This window comes from Atractosteus spatula, chromosome 13 (genome assembly GCF_055471065.1).
Source record: "Atractosteus spatula isolate fAtrSpa1 chromosome 13, fAtrSpa1.hap1, whole genome shotgun sequence".
Classification (NCBI taxonomy): Eukaryota; Metazoa; Chordata; class Actinopteri; order Semionotiformes; family Lepisosteidae; genus Atractosteus; species Atractosteus spatula.
In genome coordinates, this window is record NC_142718.1 from 593,517 (window position 1) to 616,475 (window position 22,959).

The 22,959-nt window shown below is 53.9% G+C and overlaps 2 protein-coding genes across 2 annotated transcripts; both read left to right on the plus strand.

Moving 5' to 3' along the window:
* The first annotated feature begins 1,811 nt into the window (after positions 1-1,811).
* septin3 (septin 3) lies at positions 1,812-11,853 on the plus strand. Its single transcript, XM_088930883.1, is given in 12 exon segments — positions 1,812-1,864; positions 2,805-3,177; positions 4,210-4,458; positions 5,729-5,857; positions 6,154-6,235; positions 6,988-7,125; positions 7,350-7,467; positions 7,573-7,668; positions 8,328-8,424; positions 8,868-8,919; positions 9,373-9,400; positions 9,402-11,853. Coding segments are annotated over 10 exon segments (1,092 nt in total). The 5' UTR covers positions 1,812-1,864; positions 2,805-3,177; positions 4,210-4,220; the 3' UTR covers positions 9,516-11,853.
* Positions 11,854-12,383: 530 nt separating this feature from the next.
* wbp2nl (WBP2 N-terminal like) lies at positions 12,384-22,656 on the plus strand. The gene is made up of 8 exons (XM_088930930.1): positions 12,384-12,977; positions 15,034-15,142; positions 19,328-19,463; positions 19,586-19,678; positions 20,603-20,800; positions 21,024-21,128; positions 21,320-21,396; positions 21,517-22,656. The coding sequence occupies exons 1-8, from the start codon at positions 12,919-12,921 to the stop codon at positions 21,571-21,573; spliced, it is 834 nt and encodes a 277-aa protein (XP_088787056.1). The 5' UTR covers positions 12,384-12,918; the 3' UTR covers positions 21,574-22,656.
* Positions 22,657-22,959: the final 303 nt, after the last annotated feature.

Consider the following 22,959-nt stretch of genomic DNA (forward strand, 5'->3'; position numbering starts at 1 on the left):
GGACAGGACTCTGAGAGACACTGACCACTGCTGCACAGGACTCTGAGTGACACAGAGACACTGACCACTGCTGGACAGGACTCTGAGAGACACAGACCACTGCTGCACAGGACTCTGAGAGACACAGAGACACTGACCATTGCTGGACAGGACTCTGAGAGACACAGAGACACTGACCACTGCTGGACAGGACCCTGAGAGACACTGACCACTGCTGCACAGGACTCTGAGAGACACAGAGACACTGCTGGACAGGACTCTGAGAGACACAGAGACACTGCTGGACAGGACTCCGAGGCAGACAGATCGATCTCAGGTGCGTGAATAATTGATCGCTCTTGTTTGGTCTTTTCGAGAGGAAGCAGCGGTCTGGGAGTGGACACTGTCTCGGCCCGCGGGGGGTGTGGACACCTGTGCGCTGTCCAGTGCTCTCGGACTTTACAGGCCGCTGGACAGGGGTCAGCCCCGCAGGTCCTGCCTGCCTCAGTCTGACCTGTCTGTGTCCGTGTCCGGACCAGAGCTCCCGGCCCCCTCCCCAGTGTGGTGACCAGCTGTAGGGGGCGCTCTTCTCCAGAGGGGGGTTTAACTGGCGGGCTGTGACTCTCCTGCTCCTTTCTCTCCCCACAGTCGCCTTCCGCATCTCCCCCCCGGCGAGCCCTGGCGTCCAGGGGGCCTCGTCCGGCTGCCCGCCGCCCTCGTCAGGAAGCAGATCTTCCACATCCCGCAGGCGCTGCAGGTCCCGAGGGCGGCCCAGGGCAGGGCACCGGGCCGCGGCTGGGCCCCCAACTCCAGCCCCAGGCTCCTCCGGGGCCTGCTCTTCCCAGCAGCCCCTGCGACCCCCGAGCCTGCGGAGACCCCCGCTCCTGGCTCCCACACGGACGAGCGCCCCGGTCCAGGCCAGGCCAGGAGGACACGGCCGGGGGGCTGGACAGAGAGGGGAGTCCGAGAGGCTGTGTCACTGAGCAGGGGAGAGGAGCCCCACTGACACCTCACACTGATACACACACACACACACACACACACACACACACACTGATACACACACTGATAGACACACACACACTGACACCTCACACTGATACACACACACACACACACACACACTGATGCACACACTGATAGACACACACACACACACACTGATACACACACACACTGATAGACACACACACACACACTGACACCTCACACTGATACACACACACACTGATACACATATTCACACTGACACACATTTACACTGACACACTAACACACACATTCACACTGACAAACACACTCACACTTACACACACTGACACACTAACATTCACTCATATAGACACACGCTCAATCAAATGCTGACACACACACACACTGACGTGCTAGCACACTGATATGCACACTCTCACACACACTAACACACTGTCGCACACACTAACACACAGACACACTCTCACACACCCTAACATACACTGACAATCAACCACACACTGTCACACACTGAGACACACACTCATACTCACACACAAATTGAGATACACTCCCACACATAAAGACACAGGCTGATGTGCACAAAGACTCGTGACCCAGTGTCTCTTATCAAGCGCCGGACAGAGGGGCTCAGGCAGGGTGAGACAGCGATAGGGAGTAGGAGCGCCAAGCTCACACACAGACACCCTGACGCACCGAGCAGGACCACAGGACTGGGGAGCTGGGCACTGGGGTCGGTTTGGCTTTGGGGCTGTGTGTCCTTCACAGCTCTGTGCTGGAGCCGATCAGTGTGGGTTTGGTGCTGTGTGCCCTTCACAGCTCTGTGCTGGAGCCGATCAGTGTGGGTTTGGTGCTGTGTGTCCTTCACAGCTCTGTGCTGGAGCTGGGCAGTGTGAGTTAATTTGTTATTTTGGGTAGAATGTTTGTCTAGTCCGAGGGTATTTGTCGCAGTGCAGTAGGAAGTGTGTGTATGTTTCTGTTTCTCCCCACTGGCAGTGGGAGCACAGCCTGTCCTCTCTGGGCAGCCGGGTCTGCCTGTGTCCAGTGTCTCTGGCCAGGCTGTGGTCACTGAGCCTGTCCCCTCTGGGCAGCCAGGTCTGCCTGTGTCCAGTGTCTCTGGCCAGGCTGTGGTCACTGAGCCTGTTCTCAGGCAGTGCAGTGCTGTTCAGTGTGTGTCTGTGTCCCTGTAGGGGAGGCAGTGCTGTTCAGTGTGTGTGTGTGTGTCCCTGTAGGGGAGGCAGTGCTGTTCAGTGTGTGTGTGGTGGGTGTTGCTGTAGCTGGCTGCTGTCAGTGAGCTCAGCTGGCTGAGGGCTCTTCTCTGGGCTGAGCTCTGGCTCAGCAGGGTCTTGTGATGCTGGGAGCTGTGCTCACTGGTTCTCAGGGGTGACTGGGGCTGTAGTGCTCTCTGCTGCATGTTGACTACTAATTAATATTCTGTCTGTCTGTCCTTCTTTCTGACAGACCACAGTTTCCTGAAACTCAGGAAAGAGCTGTGTGCAGAGTGAGGTCTACGGCTTCCGGCAGAGAGAGACAGAGAGACAGACACACAGAGACACACAGAGAGAGAGACAAGGGAGACAAGGAGAGAGACAGAGAGACAGAGAGACCTCACCTCAGTGACCACAGCCTGGCCAGAGGAGTGAGTGGAGAGTGAGAGAGGAGTGAGAGAGGGTCGAGGAGAGATAAAAAGGTAGATGAGAGAGTGTCTCTGTTGTAAATGTCTGTAACATCTCTGTAGATTTTATTTTTATTTTTTGTTTTGTTTCATGTGAATTTCATTATTTTATTTGCTGTGGCAACACTGACTGTCCCCATCGCTCACGCTCACAAAGCCCCGTGCACGAGCGCAGCCCCCCCACTCTCCTCCCGTCACCACGGCAACCAAGGGGCTCGGCGCGAGAGAGGGAGAGAGAGGTACCCAGCCCCGATCACGTGACCTCGCCAGCCTCCCTCGAGGGCACATCACCGTCGCTTCTTGCGTGTTTTCAAAAAAAGAGGCGAGAAAGCGACATCCCGCAGCCCCGCGGAGAGCCCCGGCCAGCCGTCCGGCGCCTGCGTGACCCGCACACGCACACGCACACGCACGACAGCGCGCATCCGTGGGCTCCGTCCCGGACAAAGGGGGCAGGGGCGCGCTGTGGCGAGCGGATATACCGACAGACGGACTCCAGCAGGCCGGCCAGCAGCTCTGTCGCGACCGCCCAGGTACCGTCGGACCCGCTCCGCCGGCGGCCCGGCCCGGTGGAGGCCAGGAGCGGTTCTCCGGTCCGCCGCCGATCCGGTTCCGCCCCGCTGCGCCGTGGGTCTGCAGCCCGGGGCTCCGAGGGCGGGCGCAGCCGAGCGTCTGCAGGGCTACCGACCCACGCCAGGTCCCGAACACGCGTGCGGTTCCTGCGAATGCTCGGGTTCGGCCGCTGTTCGGAACCGGGGGGGCGGGTCGGTGCGGTTCTGTGCGTCTAGTGTCGGCGATAAGCGCCCACAACGCGAGGGGCATCGGAGGCTGTTAGCTGTGTGTGTGTGAATGTGATTAGAACTGAGTGACTGCGATTGTGTGTGTGTGTGTGTGAATGTGATTAGAACTGTGTGACTGCGATTGTGTGAGTGTGTGTGAATGTGATTATAATTGTGTGAGTGCGATTGTGTGAGTGTGAATGTGATTATAACTGTGTGAGTGCAATTGTTGTGTGTGTGAATTTGATTATAATTGTGTGAGTGTGTGTGATCATGCGTTAGTATATGTGTTTGTGTGGTTGTGTTTGCGTGTATGTGTGAGTTAGTGTAGTCGTGTGAGTGTGTAATTGTGAGTGTGATTGTAATTCTGTGAGTGTGATTGTGAGTGTTAGTATATGTGTGTGAGTGTGATTGTGTGTGCATGTATATGTGAGCTGGTGTAGGGTGTGTCAGTGTGTGAGTATGTGTGAGTGTGATTGTGCATGTGAGTATACAATGTGTGTGAGAATTGAGACTGTCAGGTAGTGTCAGTGGGTGTGTCGGTCAGTGGGTGTGGCAGAGTGTCTGGGGGGGTCTATGAGGGGCATGTCTGGGGGGGGTCTATGGGGGTGTGTCTGGGTTGGGGTCTAGGAGGGGCATGTCTGGGGGGGGTCTATGGGTGTGTGTCTGGGTTGGGGTCTATGGGGGTGTGTCTGGGGGGGGGTCTGTGAGGGGCGTGTCTGGGGTGTGTCTCTCTTCCAGCCAACAGTCTGTATTAACGCCCCCCCACACCTTGTCTGTCCTCAGGGTGTTCAGGGATGTCTGAGGTGGTTCCCCCTGAAGTCCGGCCCAAACCGGCCGTCCCAGTCAAGCCCCCCGGCGTGGGGGTGGCGGGGCTATCACAGGTGCCAGGGGGGTCTTCGCTGGGGTCCTCGCTGGGGTCGCTGGGCTCAGGGGGGTCAGCGCTCCTGGGGTACGTGGGCATCGACACCATCATCGAGCAGATGAGGAGGAAGACCATGAAGACAGGGTTCGACTTCAACATCATGGTCGTCGGTGAGACTGACTGTCTCTCTCGCTCCTCTGTTTCCCCAGTGTTTCTCTTGTCTACTGCCTGTCTGTCTCTCTAACTGTGGCTACAGCCTATCTGTCTCTCTCAGCAGCCCATCTCTCTCACTGTGTCTATATCTTGTCTCTCTCTCACTGTGTCTATATCCTCTCTTTCTCTCTCACTGTGTCTGTATCCTGTCTGTCTGTCTCACAGTATCTGACTCTCTCACTGTGTCTGTCTCTCACTGTGTCTGTGTCCTGTCTGTCTCTCTCACTGTGTCAGTACCCTGTCTCTCTCTCGGTGTGTCAGTACTCTGTCTCTCTCGCTGTGTCAGTACCCTGTCTCTCTCTCACTGTGTCAGTACCCTGTCTCTCTCTCACTGTGTCTGTGTCCTGTCTCTCTCTCGCTGTGTCTGTGACCTGTCTCTCTCTCGCTGTGTCTGTGTCCTGTCTCTCTCCCTCTCGCTGTGTCAGTACCCTGTCTCTCTCACTGTGTCTGTGTCCTGTCTCTCTCTCTCTGTGTCTGTGATCTGTCTCTCTCTCAGGGCACAGCGGGCTGGGGAAGTCCACTCTGGTCAACACGCTGTGTCTGTGACCTGTCTCTCTCTCACTGTGTCTATGTCCTGTCTCTCTCTCTCACTGTGTCTGTGTCCTGTCTCTCTCTCTCTGTGTCTGTGACCTGTCTCTCTCTCAGGGCACAGCGGCCTAGGGAAGTCCACTCTGGTCAACACGCTGTGTCTGTGACCTGTCTCTCTCTCTCTGTGTCTGTGACCTGTCTCTCTCTCGCTGTGTCTGTGTCCTGTCTCTCTCTCGCTGTGTCTGTGACCTGTCTCTCTCTCAGGGCACAGCGGCCTAGGGAAGTCCACTCTGGTCAACACGCTGTGTCTGTGACCTGTCTCTCTCTCTCTGTGTCTGTGACCTGTCTCTCTCTCACTGTGTCTGTGACCTGTCTCTCTCTCGCTGTGTCTGTGTCCTGTCTCTCTCTCACTGTGTCTGTGTCAGTACCCTGTCTCCCTCTCGCTGTGTCAGTACCCTGTCTCTCTCTCACTGTGTCTGTGTCCTGTCTCTCTCTCGCTGTGTCTGTGACCTGTCTCTCTCTCGCTGTGTCAGTACCCTGTCTCTCTCTCGCTGTGTCTGTGTCCTGTCTCTCTCTCGCTGTGTCTGTGACCTGTCTCTCTCTCAGGGCACAGCGGCCTGGGAAAGTCCACTCTGGTCAACACGCTGTGTCTGTGTCCTGTCTCTCTCTCACTGTGTCTGTGACCTGTCTCTCTCTCAGGGCACAGCGGCCTGGGGAAGTCCACTCTGGTCAACACGCTCTTCAAGTCGCAGGTCAGCCGCAGGTCCACTGGCTGGAGCCGTGAGGACAAGATTCCCCGAACGGTGGAGATCAAGGCCGTGTCGCACGGTGAGCGGGCCGGGCCGGGTCGGGTCAGGACTGGGGGCAGAGAGGGGAGGAGGAGACAATATTACCGTGGCTCTTGTGAGCAACAGCTTTCAGGAACTGAACAGTAACAATAATGGTGTGATTCTAGCGATGAAGATCGGAATCATAAAGACGATGATGCTGATGAAGAACAGGGCAGTGATGGTGAAGGTGGTGGTGATGAAGATGATGTTGATGGTGGGAAGTATGATGATGAGGGTGGTGGTGGTGATGGTGAAGATTTGATTTGACAGTGAGCTGCTGGTACTGTTTTCCAGTGATCGAGGAGGGTGGAGTGAAGATGAAGCTCACGGTCATTGACACTCCAGGCTTTGGGGATCAGATTAACAACGACAACTGGTACGTGACCCACAACCTCTCACCTTTAACCTCCCCTTCCTTCACCAGGGCTCTGGTCCAGTGTGTGTGATACTGTAACACTGTCCTGTAACCAGATATCATAGATATTACAGCTCATCCCACAGTGCTGGTCTTGGTGTAAATCAGAATGGTGTGCATGTACAGTATATGCACAGGATAGTAAGTATAATACACCACTGGCACTCTTTCCTATGCCACAATGCATTAGAAAGCTATAGGCTATAAATATAGACATGAAATGTTAATTAGTGGGTATTATTAGTGCAGAGACAGTATGAATACAGTGCTATTACTGTGTTGTTACAGTGGAGTGACAGAATGAATATGGTGCTATTACAGTTTTATTATACTGTAGTAACAGTGTAAATACAGTGGTATAATGATGTTAATAAGGTGCTATAGCAGTGTTATTAAACTGCAGTGACAGTGTGAATATGGTGCTATTACAGTGTTATTACACTGCAGTAACATTGTTAACACAGTGCTGTGACAGACTGAATACAGTGCTATTATGGTGTTATTTCACTGCAGTAACAGTGTAGAAACAGTGCTATTACACTGCAGTAACAGTGTGAATACGGTACTATTACACTGCAGTAACAGTGTGAATATGGTGCTGTTACAGTGTAATTACATTGCATTTACAGTAGGAATACAGTGCTATTACAGTGTTATTACACTGCAGTAACAGTGTGAATTCGGTGCTCTGACGATGCGTTGTCTCGCTGCAGCTGGGAGCCCATTGCGAAGTACATCAATGAGCAGTATGAGAAGTTCCTGAAGGAGGAGGTGAACATCGCGCGGAAGAAGCGCATCCCGGACACACGCGTGCACTGCTGCCTGTACTTCATCTCCCCCACCGGACACTCGTGAGTACAGCTCGACCCCGACACTCGTAGGGGACACTCGCACCGAGATCGCAGGCCTGGTTCTGTGTGCAGGGGCTGGGCGGGTCCAGCTCGCTGGACAGCAGTGCCGCCTTGTGGCCGGCTGTCCTCTGCAGATGGTGTCGGGCAGGATGAGGCATCGGGGGGACAGTCTGTCTGTTATCTCCGGCTTGTACCAATCGCCCTGCCTCCCTCTCTCCCTGCAGACTGCGGACCCTGGACATGGAGTTCATGAGGCACCTGAGCCGCGTGGTCAACATCATCCCGGTCATCGCCAAGGCCGACACGCTGACCGTGGAGGAGAAGGCCGAGTTCAAACAGAGGGTGAGGGGGCTGGCGGCCTGCTTTCACCAGCAACAGCAGCACCGGACGGGCTGTCTCTGAGAGCCCTGGGCTGAGCCTCCTCTGTCTCTCTCCCCTCTCTCATAGGTGCGGAAGGAGCTGGAGACTCAGGGGATAGAGTTTTATCCTCAGAAGGAGTTTGATGAAGACATGGAGGACAAGGCTGATAACGACAAGATCAGAGTAAGTCTTCCTCCATATTAACCCCTCTCTCTCTCAGTGCAGTGTTAATGTACTGGAGTGTCCAGTCAGTGTGTGTATTAACCCCTCTCTCTCTCAGTGCAGTGTTAATGTACTGGAGTGTCCAGTCAGTGTGTCTGTATTAACCCCTCTCTCTCTCAGTGCAGTGTTAATGTACTGGAGTGTCCAGTTAGTGTGTCTGTATTAACCCCTCTCTCTCTCACAGTGCAGTGTTCATGTACTGGAGTGTCCAGTCAGTGTGTCTGTATGAACCCCTCTCTCTCTCAGTGCAGTGTTCATGTACTGGAGTGTCCAGTCAGTGTGTCTGTATTAACCCCTCTCTCTCTCAGTGCAGTGTTAATGTACTGGGGTGTCCAGTCAGTGTGTCTGTATTAACCCCTCTCTCTCAGTGCAGTGTTAATGTACTGGAGTGTCCAGTCAGTGTGTCTGTATGAACCCCTCTCTCTCAGTGCAGTGTTAATGTACTGGAGTGTCCAGTCAGTGTGTCTGTATTAACCCCTCTCTCTCTCAGTGCAGTGTTAATGTACTGGAGTGTCCAGTCAGTGTGTCTGTATTAACCCCTCTCTCTCTCTCAGTGCAGTGTTAATGTACTGGAGTGTCCAGTCAGTGTGTCTGTATTAACCCCTCTCTCTCTCTTTCAGGAGTTCATGCCATTTGCTGTAGTAGGCAGTGACAAGGAATATCAGGTCAATGGGAAGAGAGTGTTGGGCAGGAAGACACCCTGGGGAGTTGTGGAGGGTGAGAGACATATAAGGGGTTAAAGTTAGTGGAATGGTGGGGTGACAGGAGAGGGACAGCAGTGTCTCTAGCAGTGTCTCCAGTCCATTCAGGAGTGTGTCAGTGTGTGAATTCAGGGGCAGTGTGAGAGGAGAGGGACAGCAGTGTCTCCAGTCCAGTCAGGAGTGTCAGTGTGTGAATTCAGGGGCAGTGTGAGAGGAGAGGGACAGCAGTGTCTCTAGCAGTGTCTCCAGTCCAGTCAGGAGTGTGTCAGTGTGTGAATTCAGGGAGAGTGTGAGAGGAGAGGGACAGCAGTGTCTCTAGCAGTGTCTCCAGTCCAGTCAGGAGTGTCAGTGTGTGAATTCAGGGGCAGTGTGAGAGGAGAGGGACAGCAGTGTCTCCAGTCCAGTCAGGAGTGTATCTGTAACTTACTCTTGTTTGTTCAATATCTTATTTTTCTCCAGTTGAAAATCCGAGTCACTGTGAGTTTGCCCGGCTGCGAGATTTTCTCATCAGGTAAGCAACTACTGGTTCTGTTCTTCTTGTACTGTAGTGTCCCATTAGTGTCTATATTAACCCCTCTCTCTCTCAGTGCAGTGTTAATGTACTGGAGTGTCCAGTCAGTGTGTCTGTATGAACCCCTCTCTCTCTCAGTGCAGTGTCAGTGTACAGCAGTGTGCAGGAGGAGTGTGTGTATTAACTCCTCTCTCTCTCAGGGCAGTGTCAGTGTACAGTAGTGTGCAGGAGGAGTGTGTGTATTAACCCCTCTCTCTCAGTGCAGTGTCAGTGTACAGTAGTGTGCAGGAGGAGTGTGTGTATTAACCCCTCTCTCTCAGTGCAGTGTCAGTGTACAGTAGTGTGCAGGAGGAGTGTGTGTATTAACCCCTCTCTCTCTCAGTGCAGTGTCAGTGTACAGCAGTGTGCAGGAGGAGTGTGTGTATTAACCCCCCTCTCTGTCTGTCTGTCCAGGTCTCACCTGCAGGACCTGAAGGAGGTCCACTCACAATATCCACTATGAGACGTACCGCGCCAAACGTCTCAACGACAACGGCGGCCTGCCTCCTGTCAGCTCCGCCCCCGACAGCGAGGAGCCGCATGAGAGCAACCTGTAAGCACACAGCGACCTCCTCTGGCCAGCGGACAGCACTGCGCCCCCAGTATTACAACGCAGAATCAGAGTCGGGGTCAGCTGACCCCCCCCCTCCACTCCATGGGCGCCACAGTGACGCCGCTGCTCGTCCTCAGACTCCGCTGGCTGCAACGGCTTCTTCTTGAGCTTCCATGTCGGGCCCTGCAGGATGTACCGGATCCGGCACTGTGGTGTTGGAGTCTACTCTGGCTTGTGCCCAGTGTTGTGCTGCAGGCCAGGCCCTTCCAGGCGAATTCAGCTCTAACCCAGTTCCTGCCTCCCGTGTCTCCGGCACAGTCACACACCGCCCCCCTGCAGTCGGGACGTCCCGCCGGCCGCGGGTTCGGGCCGGGGCTGTACCCTGCAGGGCCTGGCCTGCCTGGGGGAGGTGTCCTGGGAGACTCCTGGAGCTCTGGGAGTGAGCTGTGCTGTGTGAGAGATCCCAGGCTGCGCCTCTCCGTGACTCACACAGCCCAGACTCACAGGAGACCCCCCAGCTGACCCCCACCCTGACCCCCAGTCCTGACCCCCAGCTGACCCTAACCCTGACCCTGACCCCCACCCAACCCATCACCTCCTCCTTAACCAGCACAGCACAGCCAGCAGCGGTGTGTCTCCTGTCCCAGCCAGCCACAGGGGGGCGCTGTTCAACCCCCTCCGGCTGGACTGGAGGCTTGCGGACCCCAGGGACCCCAGGACCTCACCCCGCCACTTCCTGAAGGAGTCCGGGGCATCGGCTTCAGCTGCCTGTTCCACACTCCCACCACGCTGTGCGTAGAGACCTGTTTCACTGAGTCAGCCCAGCCCACGGACCAGGACACCCCCAGGACAGACCAGCGCGCCCCGCTGAGCCCCCGTGTCCCCCCGCCCCTCGGCTCTGATCGTCCACTCCCTCCACCCCGCACCCCGGTCTCTCACCAGGTGTCCCCCGACTTTGTGGGGGGCACACCTTTCGTTTTGATGTGTGTGTGAGTGCGGGGGTGTGTGTGCATGCAAGACGTCTCATAGGTCAGGGGCTCCCCCGCCCGGTCCCGGCGTCCCCCATTCCTGCGGGTCCTTCCAGCCCCGAGCTCGTGTCTTCAGGGGGTCGTTAACGGAGCTGATGGGGCTCCTGCCCACTCTGCGAGTCTGTTCTGACTGAGGAGCCAGGAGTGGAGACTGGGCTCTCAGTGGGGCTCAATCCCAGCAGGAGAGAGAGAGGGGAGAGAGAGAGGGAGGGGAGAGAGGGAGGGAGAGGGAGAGAGAGACAGTGAGAGGGGGAGAGGGGAGGGAGAGAGAGAGTGAGAGGGAGAGAGAGAGGGAGGGAGAGAGAGGGAGGGAGAGGGAGAGAGAGAGGGAGAGGGAGAGAGAGAGAGAGGGAGGGAGAGAGAGAGAGTGAGAGTGAGAGGGAGAGAGAGAGAGGGAGAGAGGGAGGGAGAGAGAGAGAAAGGGAGAGAGAGAGAGAGGGAGAGAGAGAGAAAGGGAGAGAGAGAGAGGGAGAGAGAGAGAAAGGGAGAGAGAGAGAGAGGGAGAGAGAGAGAGAACAAGAGGGAGAGAGAGAGGGAGGGAGAGGGAGAGAGAGGGAGGGAGAGGGAGAGGGAGGAGAGAGAGGGAGAGAGAGAGAGAACAAGAGGAGAGAGAGAGGGAGGGAGAGAGAGAGAGTGAGAGGGAGAGAGAGAGGGAGAGGAGAGAGAACAAGAGGAGAGAGAGAGAGAGGGAGGGGGAGAGAGAGAGTGAGAGGGAGGGAGAGAGAGAGAGAGAGGGAGAAGAAGAGAGGGAGTGGAGACTGTGCTCTCAGTAAGGTGATGGCTGAGCTCAGTGGGGGTGAAACCCGCAGGTGTGGGGGTCCCCAGCTCTGGGGCAGGGTACCCCATTGTAGATTTTGTAAGAGTTTTATTTAATGTTTCTACAAATGTAATAAGGGATCAATATTTGGGAGAGGGAGTGCGCTCTCTCACACTGTGTCTCCCATCCCTCTCTGTGTCTGTGGGGTGAATTCCTGACTCCCGTCTTACTCACCCCTCTTCCCTGTGACCCCCTTACAACAGGTGCTGTCATGTGACCATTACCCCCCCACTCTGTGTGACCCCCATCTCCGCCATTCTCTCTGTCACCCCCTCATCTCTCCCCCTCCGTCACACTGTAACCCCCTTTCCTCGCCTCTCACTGTGTGACCCTGTTCTCTGTTGCCAAACGGGCTGTGTGCTCTGAGCAGACAGGCCGTGTGAGTGTGTTCTTCAGTGTGTTTGGTGTTGCTATAGTTGTTGTTATTATTATTGTTATGATGATTATTTTTAATAAGGCCAGACTGGAACCAGAACAATAAAGAGCACTTGTGATGACTCTGAGGGGCGACGTGTCTGCTTCCTCTCACCTTACAATCCTCATCGCAGCACTGCAGCACTGGAGTACTGGGGCACTGGAGCACTGGGGTACTGGAGTACTGGAGCACTGGGGCACTGGAGCACTGGGGCACTGGGGCACTGGGGCACTGGAGTACTGGGGCACTGGAGTACTGGAGCACTGGGGTACTGGAGCACTGCAGCACTGGGGCACTAGGGCACTGGAGCACTGCGGCACTGGAGTACTGGGGCACTGGGGCACTAGGGCACTGGAGCACTGGGGCACTGGAGCACTGGGGTACTGGAGTACTGGGGCACTGGAGCACTGGGGTACTGGAGCACTGCGGCACTGGAGTACTTGGAGCACTGGGGTACTGGAGCACTGGAGCACTGGGGCACTGGAGCACTGGGGAACTGGAGCACTGCAGCACTGGTGTACTGGTGTACTGGGGTACTGCAACATTGCAGCACTGGGGTACTGGAGTACTGGACCACTGGGGTACTGCATCAGGGCCGGCAGCCATGTAACTGATCTCCTGTTGGCTGAATAATGAAGCCAGGTCAGGCAGTAATTGCTTCCCCAGTTGGACCAGTTCAGCCCTTTCTGATCTGCTGTTGCGGTTCACACTGCGAACTTACAGTGGCTCACAACACCGAGCTCAAAGCGGAGCAGACACCAACACAGCAGCGCTGAATCAGGTACCTCTGAGGCCTGTGGGCACCCTGCAGGGCTTGAGGCAGACGCTCACTGGTATGTACACCCCGAGATTGAGAGGGGCAGTCGAAAAACGAGCAACGCCGTCTTTTTTCTCCGTTGCTTTCCGAGCAAGAGGAACCAGTGTAATAAGCTCCTCATAGAAACACTGTCGGGAGCCGTAATTAGCGACGCCGTGGCCGCTACAGTAACTCCCTCCAGCAGAACTGCGGGTCTGTTCAATTAATACGTGTCCTATCCCAGCTCTGTCTGCCCGTCAGGTGTTTCCCAACACTGTTCGGGAACCGACGAGTGGCGGTGAGGGGTGACGCCGGGGGAGGGAGAGAGAGGGAGTTAGTTTCCGAGCAGACATGGCGCTGAACAGGAACCACTCGCAGACCGGCGGAGTTGTCATCTTTAACGGCGAGAGGTAAGGCGCAGGCAGCACCTGCAGGGAAATAATTCACGGCAAAGCCGTCGACAGGGTCCGGACTCGGTCGGGTTCGCCGATGGGGCCGTGTCCCGGGTGCCAGTCCCCTCTGAAGTGTGTTGAACGGTTTTAAACTAACCGGCGGCGCAGCGCAGGCTGACAGGACGCCTAGTTTGCGCCGTGAAGCTTCTAGGTGGGGGATAGCGAGCAAGGCGAGGACATTGTTTTTCACCGTAAAAGCACTGAAGCACGTTTTCGCTTTCGACTTTGGTGGATCTGTAAAGAAAGCCAGTGTTATTCTGCTTGTGTAACTGTGTTTTTTGGCTGTGTTGACAACTTAAAGAACACTAAAAACAGGATCTTTCGTGTAATCGCGCACTCTGATTTTTTAGGGGCTGATCTGTTAAAATGACTAATATTTTTTAAAAGAATGTAAATGCTTCCGATTAACGTGTAAATCTGTACTGGGATTTGTCTCTATGGCTGGAGTTTTGACTGTTTAAACCGTCGAGGTGACTAAAATCTAAATATTTCATAATATATGAGAACTGCTAGGTGTTTACTTCCCTAAGTCCCACCCCTTCCGGGAGTCTGCCTATTTGATTGGCTTTCACGTGAGAACGCTTTACTGTCAATCACGTGTGTACTGTGACGAAATTGGCCAGTGTCTCTTAACCGCCTTTCTATTGGTTGTATGAACTGTCCGTCTGTTTGGGCTTTAAAGTGGGCCACAGTCCCGGATGTAAACAGTGCGTGACAGGCCCGGGCAGTCACGAGATCGTAGAAGGTCCGAGACGCCGCGAGCTCACTGCGGCCCGGTGTTGGTCGCTCTTGCAAGCTGTGCGCCACAGACTACACAACGGCTACACACTGGCCAGACAGCATAAATGTGCTCTAGACGCTACACAACACTGCTAAACACTGACATAACAACAGCTGCGCTCCAGTGACTACACTACACAACGGCTACACACTGGCCAGACAGCATAAATGTGCTCTAGACGCTACACAACACTGCTAAACACTGACATAACAACAGCTGCGCTCCAGAGACTACACTACACAACGGCTACACACTGGCCAGACAGCATAAATGTGCTCTAGACGCTACACACGCTGCTAAACACTGACATAACAACAGCTGCGCTCCAGAGACTACACTACACAACTGCCACACACTGGCAAGACAGCATAAATGTGCTTTAGACGCTACAAAACACTGACAAAACATCACAGCTACGCTCCAGTGACTACACAGCACTGCTACACACTGACAAGACAACACAGCCATGCTCTGGCGACTACACAACACTGCTACACATCCAAGGAAACAGCTGCACTCTAGAGACTACACAACACTGCTACACAAACAAAATGACACAACACTGCTGTTCTTGGGCACGCAGGGTAACTCAGAGGAACAGTGTCATGTGTTGTGAAACTTAGAGGGAAAAGATTTCTTCACCTGTTAGCAAACACCAGACAGCCCTCCAGACCCTTTGCAAGTATGTGAGTGTGTGGGGGTGACAAAACACTGTTCCTGTGCCTTATTGACAGACCATGAAGTGAGGAAACTAGATTTCCTGTTGGAAACAAAGGGGATGTGAGAGATACCCAGAAACAGGTCTGGTGTGGGACCTGTGTGTGACAGAGCTGACAGCAGTAGTGCAGCAGAGAGCTGAAACAGGTCTGGTGTGGGACCAGTGTGTGACAGAGCTGACAGCAGTAGTGCAGCAGAGAGCTGAAACAGGTCTGGTGTGGACCTGTGTGTGACAGAGCTGACAGCAGTAGTGCAGCAGAGAGCTGAAACAGGTCTGGTGTGGGACCTGTGTGTGACAGAGCTGACAGCAGTAGTGCAGCAGAGAGCTGAAACAGGTCTGGTGTGGGACCTGTGTGTGACAGAGCTGACAGCAGTAGTGCAGCAGAGAGCTGAAACAGGTCTGGTGTGGGACCTGTGTGTGACAGAGCTGACAGCAGTAGTGCAGCAGAGAGCTGAAACAAGCAAGTTACAGTTGGCCTGAGCCAGTTACATGCTGGTCTGTCTCCTCTCCCACAGTGTGTTGAAGGAGTGCAAGGATGTGGAACTGTCCTTCAGCGAAGTCACGTCCAAGACAGATGCCTTTCGAGGCACCAAGAAAGGCACCATCTACCTGACCCCCTACCGGGTATAGTACTTGTCTCTCCGCCTCTCTGCCTGTCTCTCCTATTAACCCTTCTCTTTCAGTCCAGTAGGAGTGTGTGTATTAACCCCTCCCTCTCTTAGTGCAGTGTCAGTGTACAGTAGTGTGCAGGAGGAGTGTGTGTATTAACCCCTCTCTCTCTCAGTGCAGTGTCAGTGTACAGTAGTGTGCAGGAGGAGTGTGTGTGTATTAACCCCTCTCTCTCAGTGTACAGTAGTGTGCAGGAGCAGTGTGTGTATTAACCCCTCTCTCTCAGTGCAGTGTCAGTGTACAGTAGTGTGCAGGAGGAGTGTGTGTATTAACCCCCCTCTCTCTCTCAGTGCAGTGTCAGTGTACAGTAGTGTGCAGGAGGAGTGTGTGTATTAACCCCTCTCTCTCTCAGTGCAGTGTCAGTGTACAGTAGTGTGCAGGAGGAGTGTGTGTATTAACCCCTCTCTCTCTCTCAGTGCAGTGTCAGTGTACAGTAGTGTGCAGGAGCAGTGTGTGTATTAACCCCCCTCTCTCAGTGCAGTGTCAGTGTACCGTAGTGTGCAGGAGGAGTGTGTGTATTAACCCCTCTCTCTCTCAGTGCAGTGTCAGTGTACAGTAGTGTGCAGGAGGAGTGTGTGTATTAACCCCTCTCTCTCTCTCAGTGCAGTGTCAGTGTACAGTAGTGTGCAGGAGGAGTGTGTGTATTAACCCCCCTCTCTCTCAGTGCAGTGTCAGTGTACAGTAGTGTGCAGGAGGAGTGTGTGTATTAACCCCTCTCTCTCTCAGTGCAGTGTCAGTGTACAGTAGTGTGCAGGAGGAGTGTGTGTATTAACCCCTCTCTCTCTCTCAGTGCAGTGTCAGTGTACAGTAGTGTGCAGGAGGAGTGTGTGTATTAACCCCTCTCTCTCTCTCAGTGCAGTGTCAGTGTACAGTAGTGTGCAGGAGGAGTGTGTGTATTAACCCCCCTCTCTCTCAGTGCAGTGTCAGTGTACAGTAGTGTGCAGGAGGAGTGTGTGTATTAACCCCTCTCTTTCTCAGTGCAGTGTCAGTGTACAGTAGTGTGCAGGAGCAGTGTGTGTATTAACCCCCCTCTCTCAGTGCAGTGTCAGTGTACCGTAGTGTGCAGGAGGAGTGTGTGTATTAACCCCCCTCTCTCTCAGTGCAGTGTCAGTGTACAGTAGTGTGCAGGAGGAGTGTGTGTATTAACCCCTCTCTCTCTCAGTGCAGTGTCAGTGTACAGTAGTGTGCAGGAGGAGTGTGTGTATTAACCCCTCTCTCTCTCTCAGTGCAGTGTCAGTGTACAGTAGTGTGCAGGAGGAGTGTGTGTATTAACCCCTCTCTCTCTCTCAGTGCAGTGTCAGTGTACAGTAGTGTGCAGGAGGAGTGTGTGTATTAACCCCCCTCTCTCTCAGTGCAGTGTCAGTGTACAGTAGTGTGCAGGAGGAGTGTGTGTATTAACCCCTCTCTTTCTCAGTGCAGTGTCAGTGTACAGTAGTGTGCAGGAGGAGTGTGTGTATTAACCCCTCTCTCTCTCAGTGCAGTGTCAGTGTACAGTAGTGTGCAGGAGGGGTGTGTGTATTAACCCCTCTCTCTCAGTGCAGTGTCAGTGTACAGTAGTGTGCAGGAGGAGTGTGTGTATTAACCCCTCTCTCTCTCAGTGCAGTGTCAGTGTACAGTAGTGTGCAGGAGGAGTGTGTGTATTAACCCCTCTCTCTCAGTGCAGTGTCAGTGTACAGTAGTGTGCAGGAGGAGTGTGTGTATTAACCCCTCTCTCTCTCAGTGCAGTGTCAGTGTACAGTAGTGTGCAGGAGGAGTGTGTGTATTAACCCCCCTCTCTCTCTCAGTGCAGTGTCAGTGTACAGTAGTGTGCAGGAGGAGTGTGTGTATTAACCCCTCTCTCTCAGTGCAGTGTCAGTGTACAGTAGTGTGCAGGAGGAGTGTGTGTATTAACCCCTCTCTCTCAGTGCAGTGTCAGTGTACAGTAGTGTGCAGGAGGAGTGTGTGTATTAACCCCTCTCTCTCTCAGTGCAGTGTCAGTGTACAGTAGTGTGCAGGAGGAGTGTGTGTATTAACCCCCCTCTCTCTCTCAGTGCAGTGTCAGTGTACAGCAGTGTGCAGGAGCAGTGTGTGTATTAACCCCCTCTCTCTCAGTGCAGTGTCAGTGTGCAGTAGTGTGCAGGAGGAGTGTGTGTATTAACCCCTCTCTCTCTCAGTGCAGTGTCAGTGTACAGTAGTGTGCAGGAGGAGTGTGTGTATTAACCCCTCTCTCTCTCAGTGCAGTGTCAGTGTACAGTAGTGTGCAGGAGGAGTGTGTGTATTAACCCCTCTCTCTCTCAGTGCAGTGTCAGTGTACAGTAGTGTGCAGGAGGAGTGTGTGTATTAACCCCTCTCTCAGTGCAGTGTCAGTGTACAGTAGTGTGCAGGAGGAGTGTGTGTATTAACCCCTCTCTCTCTCAGTGCAGTGTCAGTGTACAGTAGTGTGCAGGAGGAGTGTGTGTATTAACCCCTCTCTCTCAGTGCAGTGTCAGTGTACAGTAGTGTGCAGGAGGAGTGTGTGTATTAACCCCTCTCTCTCTCAGTGCAGTGTCAGTGTACAGTAGTGTGCAGGAGGAGTGTGTGTATTAACCCCTCTCTCTCTCAGTGCAGTGTCAGTGTACAGCAGTGTGCAGGAGGAGTGTGTGTATTAACCCCTCTCTCTCAGTGCAGTGTCAGTGTACAGTAGTGTGCAGGAGGAGTGTGTGTATTAACCCCTCTCTCTCTCAGTGCAGTGTCAGTGTACAGGAGTGTGCAGGAGGAGTGTGTGTATTAACCCCTCTCTCTCAGTGCAGTGTCAGTGTACAGTAGTGTGCAGGAGGAGTGTGTGTATTAACCCCTCTCTCTCTCAGTGCAGTGTCAGTGTACAGTAGTGTGCAGGAGGAGTGTGTGTATTAACCCCTCTCTCTCTCTCAGTGCAGTGTCAGTGTACAGTAGTGTGCAGGAGGAGTGTGTGTATTAACCCCTCTCTCTCTCAGTGCAGTGTCAGTGTACAGTAGTGTGCAGGAGGAGTGTGTGTATTAACCCCTCTCTCTCTCTCAGTGCAGTGTCAGTGTACAGTAGTGTGCAGGAGGAGTGTGTGTATTAACCCCTCTCTCTCTCTCAGTGCAGTGTCAGTGTACAGTAGTGTGCAGGAGGGGTGTGTGTATTAACCCCTCTCTCTCTCAGTGCAGTGTCAGTGTACAGTAGTGTGCAGGAGGAGTGTGTGTATTAACCCCTCTCTCTCTCTCAGTGCAGTGTCAGTGTACAGTAGTGTGCAGGAGGAGTGTGTGTATTAACCCCTCTCTCTCAGTGCAGTGTCAGTGTACAGTAGTGTGCAGGAGGAGTGTGTGTATTAACCCCTCTCTCTCAGTGCAGTGTCAGTGTACAGTAGTGTGCAGGAGGAGTGTGTGTATTAACCCCTCTCTCTCTCAGTGCAGTGTCAGTGTACAGTAGTGTGCAGGAGGAGTGTGTGTATTAACCCCCTCTCTCAGTGCAGTGTCAGTGTACAGTAGTGTGCAGGAGGAGTGTGTGTATTAACCCCTCTCTCTCTCTCAGTGCAGTGTCAGTGTACAGTAGTGTGCAGGAGGAGTGTGTGTATTAACCCCTCTCTCTCTCTCAGTGCAGTGTCAGTGTACAGTAGTGTGCAGGAGGAGTGTGTGTATTAACCCCTCTCTCTCTCTCAGTGCAGTGTCAGTGTACAGTAGTGTGCAGGAGGGGTGTGTGTATTAACCCCTCTCTCTCTCAGTGCAGTGTCAGTGTACAGTAGTGTGCAGGAGGAGTGTGTGTATTAACCCCTCTCTCTCTCTCAGTGCAGTGTCAGTGTACAGTAGTGTGCAGGAGGAGTGTGTGTATTAACCCCTCTCTCTCTCAGTGCAGTGTCAGTGTACAGTAGTGTGCAGGAGGAGTGTGTGTATTAACCCCTCTCTCTCTCAGTGCAGTGTCAGTGTACAGTAGTGTGCAGGAGGAGTGTGTGTATTAACCCCTCTCTCTCTCAGTGCAGTGTCAGTGTACAGTAGTGTGCAGGAGGAGTGTGTGTATTAACCCCTCTCTCTCAGTGCAGTGTCAGTGTACAGTAGTGTGCAGGAGGAGTGTGTGTATTAACCCCTCTCTCTCTCAGTGCAGTGTCAGTGTACAGTAGTGTGCAGGAGGAGTGTGTGTATTAACCCCTCTCTCTCTCTCTGTCAGCTGGTGTTTGTGTCTCGGGGGAAGGATGTTCTTCAGTCTTTCATGATGCCCTTCTATCTGGTGAAGGGCTGCTCCATCGAACAGCCAGTCTTCGCTGCCAACTACATCCGGGGCACGGTGAAGGCGGAGCCTGGAGGTCAGTGAAGCGGTGTGCGTGTGCGCACGTGTGCACGTCTGCGAGTGTGTCTCCGTCTCGGGTGGAATACCACACCGCAGTCTGACTTCCTGTTGAGCTGATACACTCTCTTCCTCCTGCAGGGGGCTGGGAGGGCCAGGCCAACTTCAAGTTATCCTTCAACAGTGGGGGCGCTATTGAGTTTGGCCAATTGATGTTCAAAGTTGCTACCAATGGTAAGGAGAGCCATGCTATATGCACAACGCTAACCCCTCTCTCTCAGAGCAGTGTTAATGTACTGGAGTGTCCAGTCAGTGTGTGTATTAACCCCTCTCTCTCTCAGTGCAGTGTTAATGTACTGGAGTGTCCAGTCAGTGTGTCTGTATTAACCCCTCTCTCTCTCAGTGCAGTGTTAATGTACTGGGGTGTCCAGTCAGTGTGTCTGTATTAACCCCTCTCTCTCTCAGTGCAGTGTTAATGTACTGGAGTGTCCAGTCAGTGTGTCTGTATTAACCCCTCTCTCTCTCAGTGCAGTGTTAATGTACTGGAGTGTCCAGTCAGTGTGTCTGTATTAACCCCTCTCTCTCTCTCAGTGCAGTGTTAATGTACTGGAGTGTCCAGTCAGTGTGTGTGTGTATTAACCCCTCTCTCTCTCAGTGCAGTGTTAATGTACTGGAGTGTCCAGTCAGTGTGTCTGTATTAACCCCTCTCTCTCAGTGCAGTGTTAATGTACTGGAGTGTGCAGTCAGTGTGTGTGTATGAACCCCTCTCTCTCTCAGTGCAGTGTTAATGTACTGGAGTGTCCAGTCAGTGTGTCTGTATTAACCCCTCTCTCTCTCAGTGCAGTGTTAATGTACTGGAGTGTCCAGTCAGTGTGTCTGTATTAACCCCTCTCTCTCTCAGTGCAGTGTTAATGTACTGGAGTGTCCAGTCAGTGTGTGTGTATGAACCCCTCTCTCTCTCAGAGCAGTGTTAATGTACTGGAGTGTCCAGTCAGTGTGTCTGTATTAACCCCTCTCTCTCTCAGTGCAGTGTTAATGTACTGGAGTGTCCAGTCAGTGTGTCTGTATTAACCCCTCTCTCTCAGTGCAGTGTTAATGTACTGGAGTGTCCAGTCAGTGTGTCTGTATTAACCCCTCTCTCTCTCTCTCTCTCTTCAGCGTCTCGAACCCCTCCAGCTCAAAGTGGAGGTCCCTCGTTTGGGTACTGCCCTCCAGGGGGGGTGTCAAATGGATACGGCCCCGCTCCAGCTCCAAGCATGTACCCCTATGCCCCACCTCCCCCGGCAAATGGATTCTACCCCGCCCCCCCTCCAGCACAGGGCAACGTGGGCTATCCCTACCCCCCCCCTGCAGCAGGTAAGCCTGGCGTTGGGTTGGCTGACGAGACTCCCAGCTGCGGACTGCGGCGCCATGTTCTCTCGCAGTGTCAGGCCACTCCCTCCAGCTGGCTGTTTGGGGAGGAGTTCTGCTGCTCTGATTGGTTCCTCTGAATGTGTGCTGGTCTCTGATTGGCCGGAGCCCGGGGCTGATGATTGGTTGGTACCTTAAGCTGTGCTCTGATTGGTGGATTGTGTTGCAGGTGGCTACCCCTCGGCTCCGCCCATGAATCCGGCCTACATGCCACCCCCTCCTCCCTACCCTGGGCCCCCCAGCGCTGCCCCCTCCACCTGGACACCCCCAGCAGGTAACCCCACTGTCATACCTGTCTCTCTCTCTGACTGCCCTCCTGTCACACCTCTCTCTGTCTCTCTCTCTGACTGCCCTCCTGTCACACCCGTCTCTCTCTCATTGCCCCCGTCTCTCTTAATGCCTGTCTGTCTCTCTGCCTGAGTGTCCTTGCCCGTGTGTCTGTATTAACCCCTGTGTCTCTCTCAGGTAACTCCAAGGCAGCCGAGGCTGCGGCCAGTGCCTACTACAACCCCAGTAACCCTCACAGCGTCTATATGCCCATGGTAAGATCGTCCGTTTGTCCACCGGTACCACTGACCCCTCTGTTGCTGTATCACTGACCCCTGTGTCCTGTCTGTCTGTCTCTGTATCACTGACCCCTGTGTCCTGTCTGTCTCTCTCAGGACCAGCCACCCCCCTACGCCCCCTGTGCCCCCACCCCGGACAAGAAGAACAACTGAGGCACTGAACTGCTGGATTGACTCCCTCAGCACAGACACCCCCCCACAGGACCAGGCCAGGCAGCGGTTCTCCTGGACCGCCGGGCCACACAGGCTGCAGGCGCGAGGCAGTGACTTGGCTTACCCCCCTCGCACCTGTAACCTCAGACAGGAACTGGCTGGGGTCCCAGTTAGGGCACTTTGTTCTGGCCTGCAGACTAACTGAACTTTCAATACAAACAGTGCACAAGTTTAAAGCTTTAGGTTATATCATCTACTGCTTGTTTCTCCCTTATCCTAATGAGTGTTTATCACTGAGGGACTCTCTGTGATCTCCTCTCTCACTGCGTCTCCTGTCCTGTTGTGTGTGTTTACTGCTGAGGGATCCCCTGTGATCTCCCCTCTCTCTCACTGCGTCTCCTGTCCTGTTGTGTGTGTTTACTGCTGAGGGATCCCCTGTGATCTCCTCTCTCTCTCAATGTGTCTCCTGTCCGGTGCTGTGTGTCTATTACCAGGAGAGTCTCTGCGGTCTCCTCTCTCTCACTGTGTCTCCTGTCCTGTTGTGTGTGTTTACTGCTGAGGGACTCCCTGTGATCTCCCCTCTCTCTCTCGCTGCGTCTCCTGTCCTGTTGTGTGTGTTTGCTGCTGAGGGATTCTCTGTGTGGCTCAGATGAGCTGAGCCGGTGCTCCAGTGTTGTGTACTGACACACGCGCGGTGCAGACGGTATCAGAGGGTAGGATGCAGGAATGTGTGGCTCACATCTCCCCCAGCACCCTTTGACCTGAGCCAGGCTGCACTGACTGACCTGGGGTGTGGGGTACTCTGAGCTGTGTGCAGTGGGGATTGGGGCGCTGCGGTCTGGCCGCTGGGGTGTGGGGTACCCTGAGCTGTGTTCAGTAGGGATTGGGGAGCTGGGGCTGTTTTTACTCTTTGCACAGATTTTTTGATGTTAAGATATAACTGCACTTTGTATCTACCCTAGAATCCTGTTTTTTTGTCTCCTTTGCGTGAGTCATTCCAAAATACTGATGCTGCTCCTGTGGCTCTCTTAGTGACAGTACAGAGGGCAGCAGTGATTTTCAATAAACCTGCTTTATTTCCAAGACTACTGTTTCTTTTCATAAGTTCATAACACGCACTCCTTCCTTGTGCACAGTCACCCACTCACACTCCTCCCTCGCGCACGGTCACCAGCACGCACTCCTCCCTCGTGCACAGTCGCCCACACCCCACTCTCTCCCCACTGCACCCCAGACACCCCCAGCAGCTGTGTTGACAGCAGGTCGGACCACAGGGCTGGGCTGGGCTCTCTGGGTGAACCTCACAGTTTGCTTTGTGCTGGTAGATTATTTCACAACATGATGCAGCTCAGCAAGCCAGTCATCCCAAGCAGCAGTAATCAATCC